We start from the raw sequence: 19001 nt of genomic DNA, 5'->3' as shown, positions 1-19001 counted from the left end.
TGACACCAAGGCAATAAGATTTGTTAAAATATTAAAGAGAGCGAAAATGCTTCTAAAATATAGAGCTCCCAGTTTTCTCTGGGAAGTTCTACCTGTCCCTGGAGGTGTTGAGGGTTGGAGATGGTTCATGAAATATTCCAGCTCCGTGCTCTCCATGCCCGGACTGCACACACATCCTTAAGTCAGAGTGTAATCAAAAACAAGCCGTGCCTCGGTAGCATGCCTTGATGAGCTAAAACTACAAAAATCCTGCAAGTGCTTTTCACAGCAGGAACTCTGCAGCAAGCCCTGCATTGTTTCAAGAGCAGAGATGAGAAAATGGGAGTTACAAAGCTTTCTGGCACTTTCCCCCACTCTCCCCAGTCTATTCATGACATTTAGAATCTGTTTCAGAGAAGCCTGTGGATACACGTTAAAATGCCCTCACCTCACTGGGAGAAGTGGTCCTGTTTAAAAGTTTCCTGCAATCTCTGAGACACTGGAACGAATAACTTCAATAAACTGAACTTGGGCTGTGATCATGCTGTTCACAAGTGTCAATGAATATTCGATTTCTATAAGAACCCCATTGTTTGGTTTGATTTTAGATAGTATCTGTAAAGATTATGTCCTGAATGTAAACAATCAGGGCTATTTTTTGCATGCTTAAAATTGATACTTGTTTATTTTGATGTCTTTATCTCTAGATTCATACATCGCTAATCAATGGCAGACCAAGCTCTGATGATCTTTCACCCAAGTTGTTGGAATTTACTTCTGCACGATACATCCGCCTGCGCTTACAGCGCATTCGAACCCTCAATGCCGATCTTATGACCCTCAGCCACCGGGACCCTAAAGACCTCGACCCTATTGTCACAAGACGAGTGAGTGTGGCAGGGCTCCTGACTGCTGAAAAGTTTATGTTGTTTCAGGGAAATAGACTTTTCCTCCCAGGTTGGCCTTTTTTTCTTATTTTTATTGAAGATCGTTAGTTATCCTTTGTTAAAAATGCCACCTTTAAACGAGGTTATGGTTTTGACGTGGTGCCCTCAGGTCCCCCGTCCCCACCCATCCCATAACGCCATCATGCAGCAGATGTAGTGGTCATTTCTTCACGTTCTAATCTGGCTCTACATCTGATCAAGCAAGTGAGAATGGCTGGGGTTTTTTCCCACTTCGAAGAAAATTTTAAAGTTTGAGATATAAGCTACATCCAGGAAAACGTACATATTTTCAGTGTATAGTAAACGTATAAGGCTTGTGGCGACAAACATTTCCAAATCCCTTGGATAAAGTAGGAGTGGGATTACTTAGTTACAGGATAGCTATGTGTTTAATTTTTAGGAATTTTCTAAGCCTTGTCAGAAGCAGCTGTGTTGTTTTACAGACCAGCAGTGTGTGAGGGCTCTGGGTACACCGCACACTTTCACACATTGGGGCGTCGGTCACTGTCACCTCAGCCGTGCTGATGTGCATGCATCTCCTCGGGCTATTAATTTGTATTTCCCTGACGACTGATGTTGAGCGTGTCCTTATTTGTATCTGATGACATTTCTACCCATTTTTAAATTGGGTTATCCATCTCCTTATTCCTGAGTTATAAAAGATCTCTATATATGCTATGTAGAAATCCTTTGTCAGATGTGTCTATACTGCAAATCCCTTCTCTCTGCCCTGGTTTGTCTCTTGCTTATCCGCTTTTCCTAACTATGACTTCTGAGGAGTAGATGGTTTAATTTCGATAAAGTCCAGTTTATCGTTTTTCTTTTATAGTTAGTGCTTTCTATTCCTTTCTGAAAAATATTTGCTTATCACAAGTTTACAAAAATATTTCCCGATGCTTTCTTGTAATAACTTTATAGTTTCAGCTTTCACATCTATTATCCTTTTCTTGTTAATTTTTGTATTTGGTGTGATGTAGAGGCGAAGGCTGTTTTTTTCCCCATGTGTATATACAATTGTTCCAGCACCATGTGTTGAAAATACTTTCCTTTCTCCCTTTAAATTGTTTTGGTGCCCTGTTGAAAATTACTTGACCGTATTATTGTGGGTGCGTTTCTGGACTCTATACTGTCCCAATGATCTATTTGTCTATCCTTATGCCAATAACAGTCTTTCTTGATTACTGCAGTAAATCTTGAAGTCAGGTACCATAATAGTCCAACTCAGTCCTTTTTCAAGATTGGTTAGGCTGTTCCAAGTTCATTGTGTTTCCTTATAAATTTTAGAATTAGTTTGTCAATTAATACCAAAAAGAAAGAAAGAAAGAAAGAAGGAAAGAAAGTAGGAAAGAAAGAAAGAAGGGAAGAAAGAAATCCTGCTAAGACTTTCATTGGGATTCCATTGATTCCGTAGATCAATTTAGGAGGAATTTTGGAAGACATTTTGACAATATTGGATCATCTAGTCCATGAATGTGCTATACCTCCCCACTTATCTCTGTCTTCTTAATTCCTCTTGGCAATGATCTATTATTTGTTTATTTGTCAATCTTTTGTTCAGTTTATTTTTAAGTAGTTCATGTTTTTGAATATTAGTGTTAATAATTTGCTTTCTAACATTTATTTTCCATTTGTTCATTGCTAGTGTATAGAAGTACAATTCATTTTTGTTGATTGAGACATTGCCAAATTCACATATTCTAGTAGTTTTTGATAGATTTTCTATGTACACAATCATGTCATCTACAGATAATGACAGTTTAGTCTTACTGTGCACTCTGTTTGCTTTGGACTTCTTTTTTCTTGCATTATTGAACTGGCTGGCACCTCCCGTAGAATGTTGAATAGAAATGGTAAGAGCAGATTTCAAGAGGAAAGCACTTAATCTTTCACTGTTAGCTCTACGTTTTCCATAGACACGCCTTCATTAGACTGAAGAAGTTCTCTTCTACTTCTGGTTTGCTGAGTTGTTTTTTAATTGATGGTGTTGCCTTCTGTAAAATGCTTTTTGTGCATCTAATGAAATGATCATATGATTTTTATCCTTTATTCTGTTAATGTGGTGATTTACATTTATTGATTTTTTTTGTGTTAAATTAACTCTGCACCCATGGGATAAATCCTAACTGGTCATGAGTTATTCCTTTTTATATAGGGCTGTATTCAATTTAGGAATATTTTTAGGGTTTTCAGTAACATGGCCTTTGAATATGACTGCCTCGGTTTAAGATGCAGCCAAGTTGAGAAATTCTTTTTAAACTCCTTTGGTTTCTGTTGATGAGCTAATTTGAACATTGTTGTTGTTTTTTTAAAATTAATTAATTAATTAATTTATGGCTGTGTTGGGTCTTCGTTTCTGTGCAAGGGCTTTCTCTAGTTGTGGCAAGCAGGGGCCACTCTTCATCACGGTGCGTGGGCCTCTCACTGTTCTGGCCTCTCTTGTTGCGGAGCACAGGCTCTAGACGTGCAGGCTCAGTAATTGTGGCCCATGGGCCCAGTTGCTCCACGGCACGTGGGATCTTCCCAGACCAGGGCTCAAACCCGTGTCCCCTGCATCAGCAGGCGGACTCAACCACTGTGCCACCAGGGAAGCCCTGAACATTGTTTACATTAATTGAACATAAATATTTTATTTATATTTACTTGTGCATGAAATATAGTTTAAAATGCATATCTGTGTTTTTGATTACCAATAACAACCGAGATATTTGTTGAAGTGCCAACATTTTCTTCTCATTGAAATAGAAGAGGTTTTAATTTTTGCTTGTTACTTTCTTTTTCCTTAGTATTACTATTCAATAAAAGACATTTCTGTTGGAGGAATGTGTATTTGTTATGGCCATGCTAGTAGCTGCCCATGGGATGAAACTATAAAGGTGAGTTATAGTATTTCACATTTTACTAAAAATTCAAAATAGCACTTGTAGCTATAATATTTGCATTGCACTTTTTTAATTCAAGGCATGTGTTGAAAGTTATAAAATCAAGCCACAAAAAAAGATTTTCAGATAATTTAACTGGTTTAATTTTTTAAAACAATTTAATTTTGTGTTGGTAGGAGAATATGTTTCTAATTAAATTCTTTCCATAAATTTTTTTTTTGGAGGGGGGTTAAAAAAAAGGTAACGTAAAATTTACCATTTTAATCGTTTTTAAGTGTGCAATTCAGCGACTTTTTGAATTTTGAAGCTCTTCTCTATAAGATAGTCAAGTGAAAATCACGTGCAGTTAGAAATCATGCTTATACTTTTTTTTTCTTAACATCTTTATTGGGGTATAATTGCTTTACAATGGTGTGTTAGTTTCTGCTTCATAACAAAGTGAATCAGTTATACATATACATATGTTCCCATATCTCTTCCCTCTTGCATCTCCCTCCCTCCCACCCTCCCTATCCCACCCCTCCAGGCGGTCACAAAACACTGGGCTGATCTCCCTGTGCTATGCGGCTGCTTCCCACTAGCTATCTACCTTACGTTTGGTAGTGTATATATGTCCATGCCTCTCTCTTGCTTTGTCACAGCTCACCCGTCCCCCTCCCCATATCCTCAAGTCCATTCTCCAGTAGGTCTGTGTCTTTATTCCTGTCTTACCCCAAGGTCTTCATGACATTTTTTTTTCTTAAATTCCATATATATGTGTTAGCATACGGTATTTGTCTTTCTCTTTCTGACTTACTTCACTCTGTATGACAGACTCTAGGTCTATCCACCTCATTACAAATAGCTCAATTTTGTTTCTTTTTATGGCTGAGTAATAGTCCAATGTATATATGTGCTACATCTTCTTTATCCATTCATCCGATGATGGGCACTTAGGTTGTTTCCATCTCTGGGCTATTGTAAATAGAGCTGCAGTGAACATTTTGGTACATGACTCTTTTTGAATTATGGTTTTCTCAGGGTCTATGCCCAGTAGTGGGATTGCTGGGTCATATGGTAGTTCTATTTGTAGTTTTTTAAGGAACCTCCATACTGTTCTCCACAGTGGCTGAACCAATTTACATTTGCACCAACAGTGCAAGAGGGTTCCCTTTTCTCCACACCCTCCCCAGCACTTATTGTTTCTAGATTTTTTGATGATGGCCATTCTGACTGGTGTGAGATGATATCTCATTGTAGTTTTGATTTGCATTTCTCTAATGATTAATGATGTTGAGCATTCTTTCATGTGTTTGTTGGCAGTCTGTATATCTTCTTTGGAGAAATGTCTATTTAGGTCTTCTGCCCATTTTTGGATTGGGTTGTTTGTTTTTTTGTTATTGAGCTGCATGAGCTGCTTCTAAATTTTGGAAATTAATCCTTTGTCAGTTGCTTCATTTGCAAATATTTTCTCCCATTGTGAGGGTTGTCTTTTGGTCTTGTTTATGGTTTCCTTTGCTGTGCAAAAGCTTTGAAGTTTCATTAGGTCCCATGTGTTTTTTGTTTTTTTTTCCATTTCCTTAGGAGGTGGGTCAAAAAGGATCTTGCTGTGATTTATGTCATAGAGTGTTTTGCCTATGTTTTCCTCTAAGAGTTTGATAGTGTCTGGCCTTACATTAAGGTCTTTAATCCATTTTGAGCTTATTTTTGTGTATGGTGTTAGGGAGGGATCTAATCTCATACTTTTACATGTACCTGTCCAGTTTTCACAGCACCACTTATTGAAGAGGCTGTCCTTTCTCCACTGTATATTCCTGCCTCCTTTATCAAAGATAAGGTGACAATATGTGCCTGGGTTTATCTCTGGGCTTTCTATCCTGTTCCATTGATCTATCTTTCTGTTTTTGTGCCAGTACCATACTTGTTTTTTTTTTTTTTTTTTTTTACCATACTGTCTTGATTACTGTAACTTTGTAGTATAGTCTGAAGTCAGGGAGCCTGATTCCTCCAGCTCTGTTTTTCTTTCTCAAGATTGCTTTGGCTAGTCAGGGTCTTTTGTGTTTCCATACAAATTGTGAATTTTTTTGTTCTAGTTCTGTGAAAAATGCCATTGGTAGTTTGATAGGGATTGCATTGAATCTATAGATTGCTTTGGGTAGTAGAGTCATTTTCACAATGTTGATTCTTCCAATCCAAGAACATCGTGTATCTCTCCATCTATTTGTATCATCTTTAATTTCTTTCATCAGTGTCTTATAATTTTCTGCATACAGGTCTTTTGTCTCCTTAGGTAGGTTTATTCCTAGATATTTTATTCTTTTTGTTGCAGTGGTAAATGGGAATGTTCTCTTGATTTCACTTTCAGATTTTTCATCATTAGTGTATAGGAATGCAAGAGATTTCTGTGCATTAATTTTGTATCCTTCAACTTTACCAAATTCATTGATTAGCTCTAGTAGTTTTCTGGTAGCATCTTTAGGATTCTCTAGGTATAGTATCATGTCATCTGCAAACAGTGACAGCTTTACTTCTTCTTTTCTGATTTGGATTCCTTTTATTTCCTTTTCTTCTCTGATTGCTGTGGCTAAAACTTCCAAAACTATGTTGAATAAGAGTGGTGAGAATGGACAACCTTGTCTTGTTCCTGATCTTAGTGGAAATGCTTTCAGTTTTTCACCATTGAGGATGATGTTGGCTGTGGGTTTGTCATATATGGCCTTTATTATGTTGAGGAAAGTTCCCTCTATGTCTACTTTCTGCAGGGCTTTTATAATAAATGGGTGTTGAATTTTGTCAAAAGCTTTCTCTGCATCTATTGAGATGATCATATGGTTTTTCTCCTTCAATTTGTTAATATGGTTTATCACATTGATTGATTTGCCTATATTGAAGAATCCTTGCATTCCTGGAATAAACCCCACTTGATCATAGTGTATGATCCTTTTAATGTGCTGTTGGATTCAGTTTGCTAGTATTTTATTGAGGATTTTTGCATCTATGTTCATCAGTGATATTGGCCTGTAGTTTTCTTTCTTTGTGACATCCTTGTCTGGTTTTGGTATCAAGGTGATGATGGCCTCGTAGAAGGAATTTGGGAGTGTTCCTCCCTCTGCTATATTTTGGAAGAGTTTGAGAAGGATAGGTGTTAGCTCTTCTCTAAACGTTTGATAGAATTCGCCTGTGAAGCCATCTGGTCCTGGGCTTTTGTTTGTCAGAAGATTTTTAATCACAGTTTCAATTTCATTACTTGTGATTGGTCTGTTCGTATTTTCTATTTCTTCCTGGTTCAGTCTTGGAAGTTTATACATTTATAAGAATCTGTCCATTTCTTTCAGGCTGTCCATTTTATTGGCATAGTGTTGCTTGTAGTAGTCTCTTAGGATGCTTTGTATTTCTGTGGTGTCTGTTGTAACTTCTCCTTTTTCATTTCTAATTTTATTGATTTGAGTCCTCTCCCTCTTTTTCTTGATTAGTCTGGCTAATGGTTTATCTATTTTATCTTCTCAAAGAACCAGCTTTTAGTTTTATTGATCATTGCTATTGTTTCCTTCATTTATTTCTGATCTGATTTTTATGATTTCTTTCCTTCTGCTAACTTTGGGGTTTTTTGTTCTTTCTCTAATTGCTTTAGATGCAAGGTTAGGTTGTTTATTCAAGATGTTTCCTGTTTCTTAAGGTGGGCTTGTATTGGTATAAACTTCCCTCTGAGAACTGCTTTTGCTGCATCCTGTAGGTTTTGGGTCGTCATGTCTCCATTGTCATTTGTTTCTAGGTATTTATTGATTTCCTCTTTGATTTCTTCAGTGATCACTTCGTTATTAAGTAGTGTATTGTTTAGCCTCCATGTGTTTGTATTTTTTACAGATCTTTTCCTGTAATTGATATCTAGTCTCATGGCGTTGTGGTCGGAAAAGATACCTGATACAATTTAAATTTTCTTAAATTTACCAAGGCTTGATTTGTGACCCAAGATATGATCTATTCTGGATAATGTTCCATGAGCACTTGAGAAAAATGTGTATTCTGTTGTTTTTGGGTGGAGTGTCCTATAAATATCAATTAAGTCCATCTTGTTTAATGTATCATTTAAAGCTTGTGTTTCCTTATTGATTTTCATTTTGGATGATCTGTCCATTGGTGAAAGTGGGTGTTAAAGTTCCCTACTATGAATGTGTTACTGTTGATTTCCCCTTTTATGGCTGTTAGTATTTGCCTTATGTATTGAGGTGCTCCTATGTAGGGGGCATAAATATTTACAATTGTTATATCTTCTTCTTGGATCGATCCCTTGATCATTATGTAGTGTCCTTCTTTGTTTCTTGTAATAGAGTCTATTTAATGTCTATTTTGTCTGATATGAGAATTGCTACTCCAGCTTTCTGTTGGTTTCCATTTGCATGGAATGTCTTTTTCCATCCCCTTACTTTCAGCCTGTATGTGTCTCTAGGTCTGAAGTGGGTCTCTTGTAGACAGCATATATATAGGTCTTGTTTTTGTATCCACTCAGCCAATCTGTGTCTTTTGGTGGGAGCATTTAGTCCATTTACATTTAAGGTAATTATCGATATGTATGTTCCTATTCCCATTTTCTAAATTGCTTTGGGATCATTATTGTAGGTCTTTTCGTTCTCTTGTGTTTCCTGCCTAGAGAAGTTCCTTTAGCATTTGTTGTAAAGCTGGTTTGGTGGTGCTGAACTCTCTCAGCTTTTGCTTGTCTGTAAAGGTTTTAATTTCTCCATCAAATCTGAATGAGATCCTTGCTGGGTAGAGTAATCTTGGTTGCAGGTTTTTCTCCTTCATCACTTTAAATATGTCCTGCCACTCCCTTTTGGCTTGCAGAGTTTCTGCTGAAAGATCAGCTGTTAACCTTATGGGGATTCCCTTGTGTGTTATTTGTTGTTTTTCCCTTGCTGCTTTTAATATGCCTTCTTTGTATTTAATTTTTGACAGTTTGATTAATACATGTCTTGGCATATTTCTCCTTGGATTTATCCTGTATGGGACTCTCTGTGCTTCCTGGACTTGATTAACTATTTCCTTTCCCATATTAGGGAAGTTTTCAACTATAATCTCTTCAAATATTTTCTCAGTCCCTTTCTTTTTCTCTTCTTCTTCTGGAACCCCTATAATTCGAATGTTGGTGTGTTTAATGTTGTCCCAGAGGTCTCTGAGACTGTCTTCAGTTCTTTTCATTCTTTTTTCTTTATTCTACTCTGCAGTAGTTATTTCCACTATTTTATCTTCGAGGTCACTTATCCGTTCTTCTGCCTCAGTTATTCTGATATTATTGATTCCATCTAGAGTGTTTTTCATTTCATTATTGTGCTGTTCATCGTTGTTTGTTTCATCTTTAGTTCTTCTAGGTCCTTGTTAAATGTTTCTTGTATTTTCTCCATTCTATTTCCAAGATTTTGGATCATCTTTACTATCATTATTCTGAATTCTTTTTCAGGTAGACTGCCTATTTCCTCTTCATATGTTAGGTCTGGTGGGTTTTTATCTTGCTCCTTCATCTGCGGTGTGTTCTTCTGTCTTCTCATTTTGCTTATGTTACTGTGTTTGGGGTCTCCTTTTTGCAGGCTGCAGGTTCGTAGTTCCCGTTGTTTTTGGTGTCTGTCCCCAGTGGCTAAGGTTGGTTCAGTGGGTTGTGTAGACTTCCTGGTGGAGGGGACTGGTGCCTGTGTTCTGGTGGATGAGGCTGGATCTTGTCTCTCTGGTGGGCAGGTTCACGTCTGGTGGTGTGTTTTGGGGTGTCTGTGGACTTATGATTTTAGGCAGCCTCTCTGCTAATGGGTGGGGTTGTGTTCCTGTTTTGCTAGTTGTTTGGCATAGGGTGTCCAGCATGGTAGGTTGCTGGTCGTTGAGTGAAGCTGGGTGCTGGTGTTGAGATGGAGATCTCTGGGAGGTTTTCACCATTTGGTATTATGTGGAGCTGGGAGGTCTCTTGCTGACCAGTGTCCTGAAGTTGGCTCTCCCACCTCAGAGGCACAGCACTGAGTCCTGGCTGCAGCACCAAGAGCCTTTCATCCATACGTCTCAGAATAAAAGGAAGAAAAAGTAGAGAGAACGAATTAGTAGAAGTAGGAAGAAAGAAAGAAAGAGTGAAAGAAAGAAAGAAAGGAGGGAAGGAAGGAAGGAAGGAAGAAAAAGAAAGAAAGAAGAAAAGAAGGAAAGAAGGAAAGAAAGGAGGGAGGGACTGACAGTGGGAGGAAGGAAGGAAGGAAAAAAGAAAGAAAGAAAGAAGATAAAGTAAAATAAAGTAAAATATAATAAAGTTATTAAATTAAAAAATAATTATTAAGAAAGAAAATTAAAAAAAAAACAAAAACGGACAGATAGAACCTTAGCACAAATGGTGGAAGCAAAGCTATACAGACAAAATGACACACAGAAACATACACATACACACTCACAAAAAGAGGAAAAGGGGAAAAGATCATAAATCTTGCTCTCAAAGTCCACCTCCTCAATTTGGGATGATTCGTTTTCTAAAGGAGGGAAGGAAGGAAGGAAAGAAGGAAGGAAGGAAAGAAAGAAAGAAAGAAAAAGTAAAATAAAAGTTATTAAAATTATTAAGAAAAAAAAAAGGGACGGATAGAGCCCTAGGACAAATGGTGGAAGCAAAGCTATACAGACAAAATCTCACACAGAAGCATACACATTACACACTCACAAAAAGAGGAAAAGGGGAAAAAAATCATAAATCTTGCTCTCAAAGTCCACCTCCTCAATTTGGGATGATGCGTTGTCTATTCATTTATTCCACAGATGCAGGGTACATCAAGTTGATTGTGGAGCTTTAATCCGCTGCTTTTGAGGCTGCTGGGAGAGATTTCCCTTTCTCTTCTTTGTTCGCACAGCTCCCAGGGGCTCAGCTTTGGATTTGGCCCCGCCTCTGCATGTAGGTTGCTGGAGGGCGTCTGTTTTTCCGCTTAGACAGGACAGGGTTAAAGGAGCCGCCGATTCCGGGGCTCTGGCTTACTCAGGCCGGAGGGAGGGAGGGGGGCGGAGTGCGGGGCGGGCCTGCGGCGGCAGAGGACGGCATGACGTTGCTGCAGAGGATGGCGTGACGCTGTGTCAGAGGACGGCGTGACGTTGCTGCAGAGGATGGCGTGACGCTGCGTCAGAGGACGGCGTGACGTTGCAGCAGCCTGAGGCGCCGTGCGTTCTCCCGAGGAAGTTGTCCCAGGATCCCGGGAACCTGGCAGTGAGGGCCTGCACAGGTTCCCCAGAAAGCAGGTGTGGATAGTGACCTGTGCTCGCACACAGGCTTCTTGGTGGCGGCAGCAGCAGCCTTAGCGTCTCATGCCCGTTTCTGGGGTCCGCGCTTTTAGCCGCGGCTCGTGCCCGTCTCTGGAGCTCCTTTAAGCAGCGTTCTTAATCCCCTCTCCTCGCGCACCAGGAAACAAAGAGGGAAGAAAAAGTCTCTTGCCTTTTCGGCAGCTCCAGAGCTTTTCCCGGACTCCCTCCCGGCTAGCCGTGGTGCACTAAGCCCCTTCAGGCTGTGTTCACGCCGCCAACCCCAGTCGTCTCCCTGCGCTCCGACCAAAGCCCGAGCCTCAGCTCGCAGCCCCGCCCGCCCTGGCAGGTGAGCAGACAAGCCTCGGGCTGGTGAGTGCTGGTCGGCCCTGATCCTCTGTGCGGGAACGTCTCCGCTTTGACCTGCGCACCCCTGTGGCTGTGCTCTCCTCCGCGGCACGGAAGCTCCTCCGCCCTCCGCAGTCTCCGCCCACGAAGGGGCTTCCTAGCGTGTGGAAACTTTTCCTCCTTCACAGGTCCCTTCCACTGGTGCAGAGCCCGTCTCTATTCTTTTGTCTGTGTTTTTTCTTTGCCCTACCCAGGTACGTGGGGAGTTTCTTGCCTTTTGGGAGGTCTGAGGTCTTCTGCCAGCATTCAGTAGGTGTTGTGTAGGAGTTGTTCCACGTGTAGATGTATGTCTGGTGTATCTGTGGAGAGGAAGGTGATCTCCGCGTCTTACTCTTCCGCCATCTTCCCCTCGTCTCCCCGCCATCTTTCCCTCGTCTCCCCGCCATCTTCCCCTCGTCTCCTATACTTTTTAAAGGAAGGATTCCCCTCCTTCTGGCTTCGCCCTCTTTCTCTTTTTGTGGTGCTAAATCAAGGTAAAATAAAGTTTCCCTCTTTTAACATAGTATTAAGTGAGGAAGATGGCATCCTCTTTCTTTTAAAAGCTTACACGAAGCTACTTCTTACTTTTACCCAATCTTCGTAATAATTTAACTCCTGAATCGGATTTTAATTTTTTTTAATTTTTGTTTATTTATTTTTGGCTGCGTTGGGTCTTTGTTGCTGCACACGGGCTTTCTCTAGTTGCGGCAAGCAGGGGCTACTCTTCTTGCGGTGCGTGGGCTTCTCATTGCGGTGGCTTCTCTTGTTGAGGAGCACAGGCTGTCGGCGCGCAGGCTTCAGTAGTTGGGGTACCTGGGCTCAGTTGTTGTGGCTTGTGGTCTCAGTAGTTGTGGCTCACGGGCTCTAGAGCACAGACTCAGTAGTTGTGGTGCACGGGCTTAGTTCCTCCGTGGCATGTGAGATCTTCCTGGACCAGGGATCGAACCTGTGTCCCCTGCATTGGCAGGCGGATTCTTAACCACTGTGCCACCAGGGAAGCCTAGGATTTTTATTATTGCTGAGAAAACAGATGAGTATCAAGAAAGTTACTAGTAGGAGCTTCCAAACCTTTCAGGTCAATGTGTCTCTTTTGAAAAGTTGTTTGTTGTTAAGCCATATGTTAGTTTTGATTTATTCCTTCTCACTTCTGTTTGTAACCAGGTCATATGTTTATTTTTTTTCTCTAAAAATTAAATGCCAGTTTGCTTGATTGTAAACTCTTGCTGTGTATTTGACTATGATGGGTTCTTCCTAAATAAAATTAAGAAAAACATACAGGTAAATTTTCAGATGCAATTTTATATTCCTTACTGCCTAGAAATTCCAGTGTCAGTGTGAACATAACACGTGTGGTGATAGCTGCAATCGGTGTTGTCCTGGGTACCGTCAGCAGCCCTGGAGGCCCGGCACTGTTTCTTCTGGTAACACGTGTGAAGGTAAGTTCACTGAGAATTGCAAGGATGTGAAGTTTTCCCCCTTCATATTGCTTCAGTTTATGATGACTTAACATCTGTAAGTAGTAAATAACTGGTTTTCTTATTCAAGTAGTTCACAAAGAGGCAGACTACCTTAATAAAATTTAAAGGATTGAGACCCGAATGCATTGATTATCAATTTGCTATTTCTCTAAGATTCCGCTTCCCATATATTAATTTATTCTTTATAAATTTCGATTTAAATTTTAAATAGGCAATATATTCACAAGGTTCCATTATCTACAGTTTATAAAAGTGTATTTATATATTTCTGTCTCCATCCTTCCTACTTTTTATTATTTCCTGGTAAGTTCTTCCTGAAATGTTTATACAAGTAAAGCATAAGTTAATATATTCCAACACGTCACACTGTTCGTACACAGAACCTGATGTGCTATGCGTGCCATTCTAATGCATTACTTTTCTATTTAACAATATATCTTAAATAAAATATCTCCATATTAACACTATGAAATGCTGTTTTAAAAGCAGTTGCACTGAACTCCATTATATGGATGTAACATAATCAAAACAGCTACCTACCCGTGGTATTTTGCTTGTTACAAGTCCTTTGTTAACACAAGCAATGGTGCAGTAATTCACCTTTGTCATTGACAAGTGAGCAAGTCCTTCTGCAAGATATGATCCCAGAAGACAGGTTGATGAATCAAGTGGATATGCATACGTATAATTCAGATAGCTACTCCCCAATGCCTCTGAAAGATTGTTACTAAAATGACTTCTTCTATAGTTTTAATTTAATTTATAGTCATCAAAATTTACTAAAGGAGGGAAGGCTTTTCTTTATCTAGGACACGGTATCTGTATTAATTGAGATGTTAAAATATTCTCCTAGAATGCAATTGCCACAACAAAGCCAAAGACTGTTACTATGATGAAAATGTGGCGAATCAGAAGAGAAGTCTGAATACTGCCGGACAATTCAGAGGAGGAGGGGTTTGCATTGATTGCCTGCAGAAAACCATGGGCATCAACTGTGAAACCTGCGTGGATGGATATTACAGACCACACAGGGTAAGAGCGCCTCAACTGTCGCCCAGCTTTGCAGTAGAAAAGACATTCAGGCCGCCACGCATCAGTCTCAGTATTGAAGACATTTCCTTTTGCAACATTTCATCTGTATTCTTACAATATGCTGGTAGTGTTCTTCAGATATCAATTTCCTGCTCTATCCATCCTGTTTTCTTGCTCAGGGTAGGATGTTCACCATTGTTACTTAACTTGAATTGTGGGTCTACTGGCTACATCATCTGTTTTGTGATAGTAAGTGTCCCTGTGGAGAGTCAGCCAATAACTAAAGCAGCTGTATCTTGCCAGTAGGAAGTGCTCACTCCTCAGGTGACACCATATGTAGCTGTCACGGGAATCCCATGGTGACTAAGTCATAGGAGAGGCTTCTGCATGTCTCCAAGAGGTGGCAGAGTGAGGGGACGGGTAGCAGTGATAATGAAGAAGGATGACACTTTGCTAATGACGCCAGCTGCTGTCACTGTCAAAAAGATGTTTGCGCTTTTTTTCTGGCTTGACCTACACCCCCTGGGTACACAGAATCATTGTGATAGTCACATCTTGGATAAAAAGTCAATACCTTGTCACTGATATTATTCTCAATGTTAATACTAATATTGCTGTTATTTCTAGCAAGATCATCTAGGGCAACCTCTGCCTTTCAGGTGTCACCTTATGATGACAACCCTTGTCATCCCTGTGACTGTGACCCTCTGGGGTCCCTCAGTTCTGTCTGTATTAAGAATGACCTTCATTCTGACTTACACAGAGGTGAGTACTTGATTCATTTTTGTGCTTGTAATTGATTTGTGTGTGTGTGTGTGTGTGTGTGTGTGTAAGATTTGTACCTAGTGAGACTGTTACCATTGTGTAATAATTTAGTGGTGTGATTCTTTATTGATTCTTTCACTCACCAAATATTTACTAAGCACCTACTACGTGTCAGGCAGTTTTCTAGGACCTAGGAACATATATATCCTCGAACAAGATGACCAAGGTCCCTGCTCACAAGCAGACAATAAATGAACAAGTACATAAATAATACAAAGCCAGGTAGGAATCAGTGCCCTGGGCATAAAGCAAAATTAGGAATCGTGATGGGAGGGAGGTAGAGGGTGGAAATGGCAATGTTGGGGCAATGAAATGACATTTGAGAGGTTAATTAGCATTTGGCGAAAGAGGAAATAAGGCTCGGTTTCAAGTCATACATGAAACAGTAAATAGCAATCACTCTACTTAGCGCTCAGAAGACATGCAGAGCCTTTAGCATACATCCTCCCACAAAGCAATCAGATCCCCCAGTTAACTTTGTAAATGTCAGTGTTCTTTCCATTTCAAAAACTGGCAAATGGACTTGCAAATACCAGAGTCTCCTGAGGAGGTGGCATCTGTCCAGAGATCCCTGTGACCCTCCAGTGCTCCATCACTAGCAGTGAAGATGGATATTGCTCAGCAGGGAGGGATGTGCTGTCTGTGGGCCCTGCTGACAAGGGGCAGGGTAAATTACAGGAGGGAGTTGATTCTTACCTGCAACGCGTGATGAGATGCTGGGGCCGATGACAATCACCCTTGATTGGGTTCATTTTCAAATATATATCATTTCAACTTTTTTTTGGGGGGGGGGTGGTGGTACGCGGGCCTCTCACTGTTGTGGCCTCTCCCGTCGCAGAGCACAGGCTCCGGACGCGCAGGCTCAGCGGCCATGGCTCACGGGCCCAGCCGCTCCGCGGCATGTGGGATCTTCCAGGACCAGGGCACGAACCCGTGTCCCCTGCATCAGCAGGCGGACTCTTAACCACTGTGCCACCAGGGAAGCCCTCATTTCAACTTTAAATCATAGCAAATAAAAATTATTTTACCCAATTTATAGGCAAGGAAACTGTAGCTCTGAGTACTTAAGAACCTTGGCCAAGAGTACACAACTTTCAAAGCTGGCATTAGAAGCAAAGACAGTGCTTATTGCCCTCCACCACTGGCTTATGTGCTTTAAAAAAAAAAAAGAGCTTGATTTTGTGATATGATTGACTACCATACAGTACACCCATTTAAAGTGTATAATTCATTGTGTTTCGGCATATTCATGGGTGCAGCCATCACCACAATCCAATATTGGTACGTTTTCATCTCCCCATAAAGAAACCCCTTCCCCATTGGCAGTTGTTGCCTGTTTTCCTCCATCCCTTTGCCCCAGCTCCAAGCTCTAGGCAGCCACGGATGTAATTTTTCTCTAGAGATTTGCTTATTCTGGCCATTTCGTATAAATAGAACCATACACTATGTGGTCTTTAGTGACTGGCTTCTTTCATGGAGCATAATGTTTTCAAGGTTCATCCATGTAGCACGTGTCAGTACTTCAGTCCTTTTGATTGCTGAATGATACTCCATTGTATGCATGTTTAACTGATCCACTCATCGGTTGATGAATATTTGGGTTGTGTTGACTTTTTGTCTATTGTGAATAATGCTGCTACAAACATTTATGTACAAGTTTTTGGGAGGATGTATGTTTCCATTTTTCTTGGCTAAATACTTAGGTATGGTATTGCTGGATCTTATGGTCACACTATGCTTAGCATTTTGAAGAAGTACTAAATGGTTTTGCAAAGCTTCTGCACCATTTTACATTCCCACCAGCCTCTGTGCTTTCCATCTGTCTTGTTCTTTCTTTAAACCAGGAGTTGTCAAACTATGGTCTATGGGCCATATCTGGCACCACTGTTTTTTTATAAATAAAGCTATACCCATCTATTTATGTATTATCTGTGGCTGCTTTCAAGCAATACGGGCAAAGTTGAATAGTTGCAACAGAGACTGTGGCCAGAAAGCCTAAAATATTTACTCGCTGGCCCTGTACAGAAATAGTTGGCCAACCCCTGCTTTAAACCTCTTTTACCTTCCTGTTGGGTCATTTTGCCATTTTTCTTCGCAGGGAAGTGGCCAGGTCAGTGTCCATGCAAGGAAGGTTACGCGGGAGAAAAATGTGATCGCTGCCAGTTTGGTTATAAGGGTTACCCTGCGTGTGTGCCCTGTGACTGTAACCCAGCCGGCAGCATGAATGAGGAACCCTGCTCCGAGGCTTGTCTCTGTAAGGTATGTGTGGAGGTTAAAGCTGCCCCAGAGTTTCCTTTGAGATTTCCTGAAAATGGGATGCATTTCATTGGCTCAGATGATCAGGTCCTAAGCAAAGCATTGAGGTGAAAGTGGAACTATCCCTTCCCCTGAGCCTTCCTGAGAAGCATGACATCATGTCACAGTGAACTGGCCACAGAATATATCCTTGGACTTAGATGGGCACCTGATTTTCTTTTTTGGTGCCTTCTGGGTGATGGCCAGATACTCCAGAAGTATTTCTGTGACTTCCTGGTTGAAACCAAATACTGCTTTTCTTAGGCCTTGGCCTAATGCCTCTTCTGTGACATCCTTTTTAAGCTTTATGTTGAGAGGAGAACCAAGTAAACACTACATTTCTAAGGACATTAATTAAAGGCAGATAGATTCTTTTGGACTTCTCTTAAAAAGGAATTGAACAATGATAAGAAATGCATGAATCTGGTGCCAGGGAGGAGTTTTCTGGCTACCTGACACTAACAACCATCTCCCCGTAATTCAGCGGACTTCTGGCTGTGTCTTGTGTTCCTTCCCATGTAAGCAGAGCCTTAGGTACGTTACATACGATGGAAAATTATCTTGAGCATTTATTAACAAGACAATTACATAGTCCTCTTTAGATTTTAAAATGCTTGAAAGATCAGCAAACATAGAAGATTTAAAACAAAGCAACACGAAAAAGCCATTTAAAAATAAGGACCAAGCTCTAAGATCCCTAGCCTCAGTCTTGACTACAAAATCCAATGATAAATATTTCAGACTATCTGGAAATCGTGACATCATGAGGCTTCGCATTGACTTTGAGTGTCTTTTTGTTTACCTGTGTCTCTGGATCGCCAGACATTTTTCTTGCTAATGTCATGTTAATGTCATTTTAGTCTGCCTACCTATTGGTTTCAAAAGCTAATTTTTTACTCCAATTTGCAGGAGAATGTTGAGGGGAAACATTGTGATCGATGCAAACCAGGATTCTATAACTTGGAGGAAAGGAACCCCCAGGGCTGCTCGGAATGCTTCTGCTTTGGTGTCTCTGACGTTTGCGACAGCCTCTCCTGGCCAATTAGCCAGGTGGGGGAATCGTTTGAGAGCCAGGAACTGTGTCAGAAAGCGATGAGGCTGTCTTTTCTGTAACACCACTCTCATCCTTTGGACCGACGTCGGCGTGGATCAAAGGCTGCCCGCTTACCAAAGTGTCACTAAAATTCCTAGATCATGTGTTTGTTCCCTCTTACATTTTCCTATGGAAGCAATAGGATGCTGCGGCATTGCAGAACGCATCGTGTGTAAATTTCTTCTGTGGGGAAATGCATGGAGTTGTGGGGTCAGATCTTACCCCACCAGCCCCACCCCGGTCTCAGGCCGGGGAGCATAGCAGGACCTGGGGACATGCAGAATTTTCTAGCTCAAAGAAGCAGGCGAGGTGGGAACGCAGCAGGTGGCACAGTTTATGAGGAGAGGCAGGGTACTCCCTTTGTTTGGGGAATCGAGAATTCTGGGGGAACGAGTTCTGGGTGAGTGCTGAGTGGGTTCTAAGGAGGACAGGGTGATGGCTGGAGGTTAGGGCTAGTCCCTGACCCTCCTTCCTCCCCTCCCTCCTCCCTCCTCACCAGCGTCTGGGGAGGAGGGATTCGGATCAGTACTTGAGAATGGGGTGCGTTCCTGTGGGTGATCTCCTGTCATCTCTATGTAGATGAGAAATTGGGAGGATAGGATCTGTAGGTTGTTTTATATGGTTTCTGGCATTTGGCTAAGAAGCAGGGGGCAACAACGAAGTCAGAGTTAGCCAGAGACAGTTAGCCAGTTCAATGCGTTTATTGAGTTCTTTGCTGTTTTTTAATCTAAGTTATATACCCGTGGCCTTTATGGCCTTTATGGTTTTGCTCATTATTTGCTTCTAATTGACCTGGGTTTGGGGGACGTGTGACTCGTTCTCAGGTTTTCCGGGTCCTTTGACGAGTGCAAGGGCCACCGTGCGTTAG

The 19001-nt window shown here is 41.0% G+C and overlaps 1 protein-coding gene across 1 annotated transcript in view; it reads left to right on the top strand.

Annotated features, from left to right (window-relative positions):
- LAMA1 (laminin subunit alpha 1) overlaps window positions 1–19001 on the top strand; it is a 148937-nt gene that overhangs the window by 44001 nt on the left and 85935 nt on the right. The window contains exons 6-12 of the mRNA XM_065889473.1: window positions 687–866; window positions 3710–3799; window positions 12729–12846; window positions 13742–13920; window positions 14580–14685; window positions 16844–17004; window positions 17950–18090. Of these exons, the coding sequence (XP_065745545.1) occupies window positions 687–866; window positions 3710–3799; window positions 12729–12846; window positions 13742–13920; window positions 14580–14685; window positions 16844–17004; window positions 17950–18090 (975 nt within the window). The remainder of the gene's footprint in view (window positions 1–686; window positions 867–3709; window positions 3800–12728; window positions 12847–13741; window positions 13921–14579; window positions 14686–16843; window positions 17005–17949; window positions 18091–19001) is intronic.

The sequence above is a fragment of the Phocoena phocoena genome, chromosome 13, assembly GCF_963924675.1.
Source record: "Phocoena phocoena chromosome 13, mPhoPho1.1, whole genome shotgun sequence".
NCBI lineage: Eukaryota > Metazoa > Chordata > Mammalia > Artiodactyla > Phocoenidae > Phocoena > Phocoena phocoena.
The sequence above is the reverse complement of the archived record's forward strand: the minus strand, read 5'-3'. Positions and strand labels throughout refer to the sequence as shown.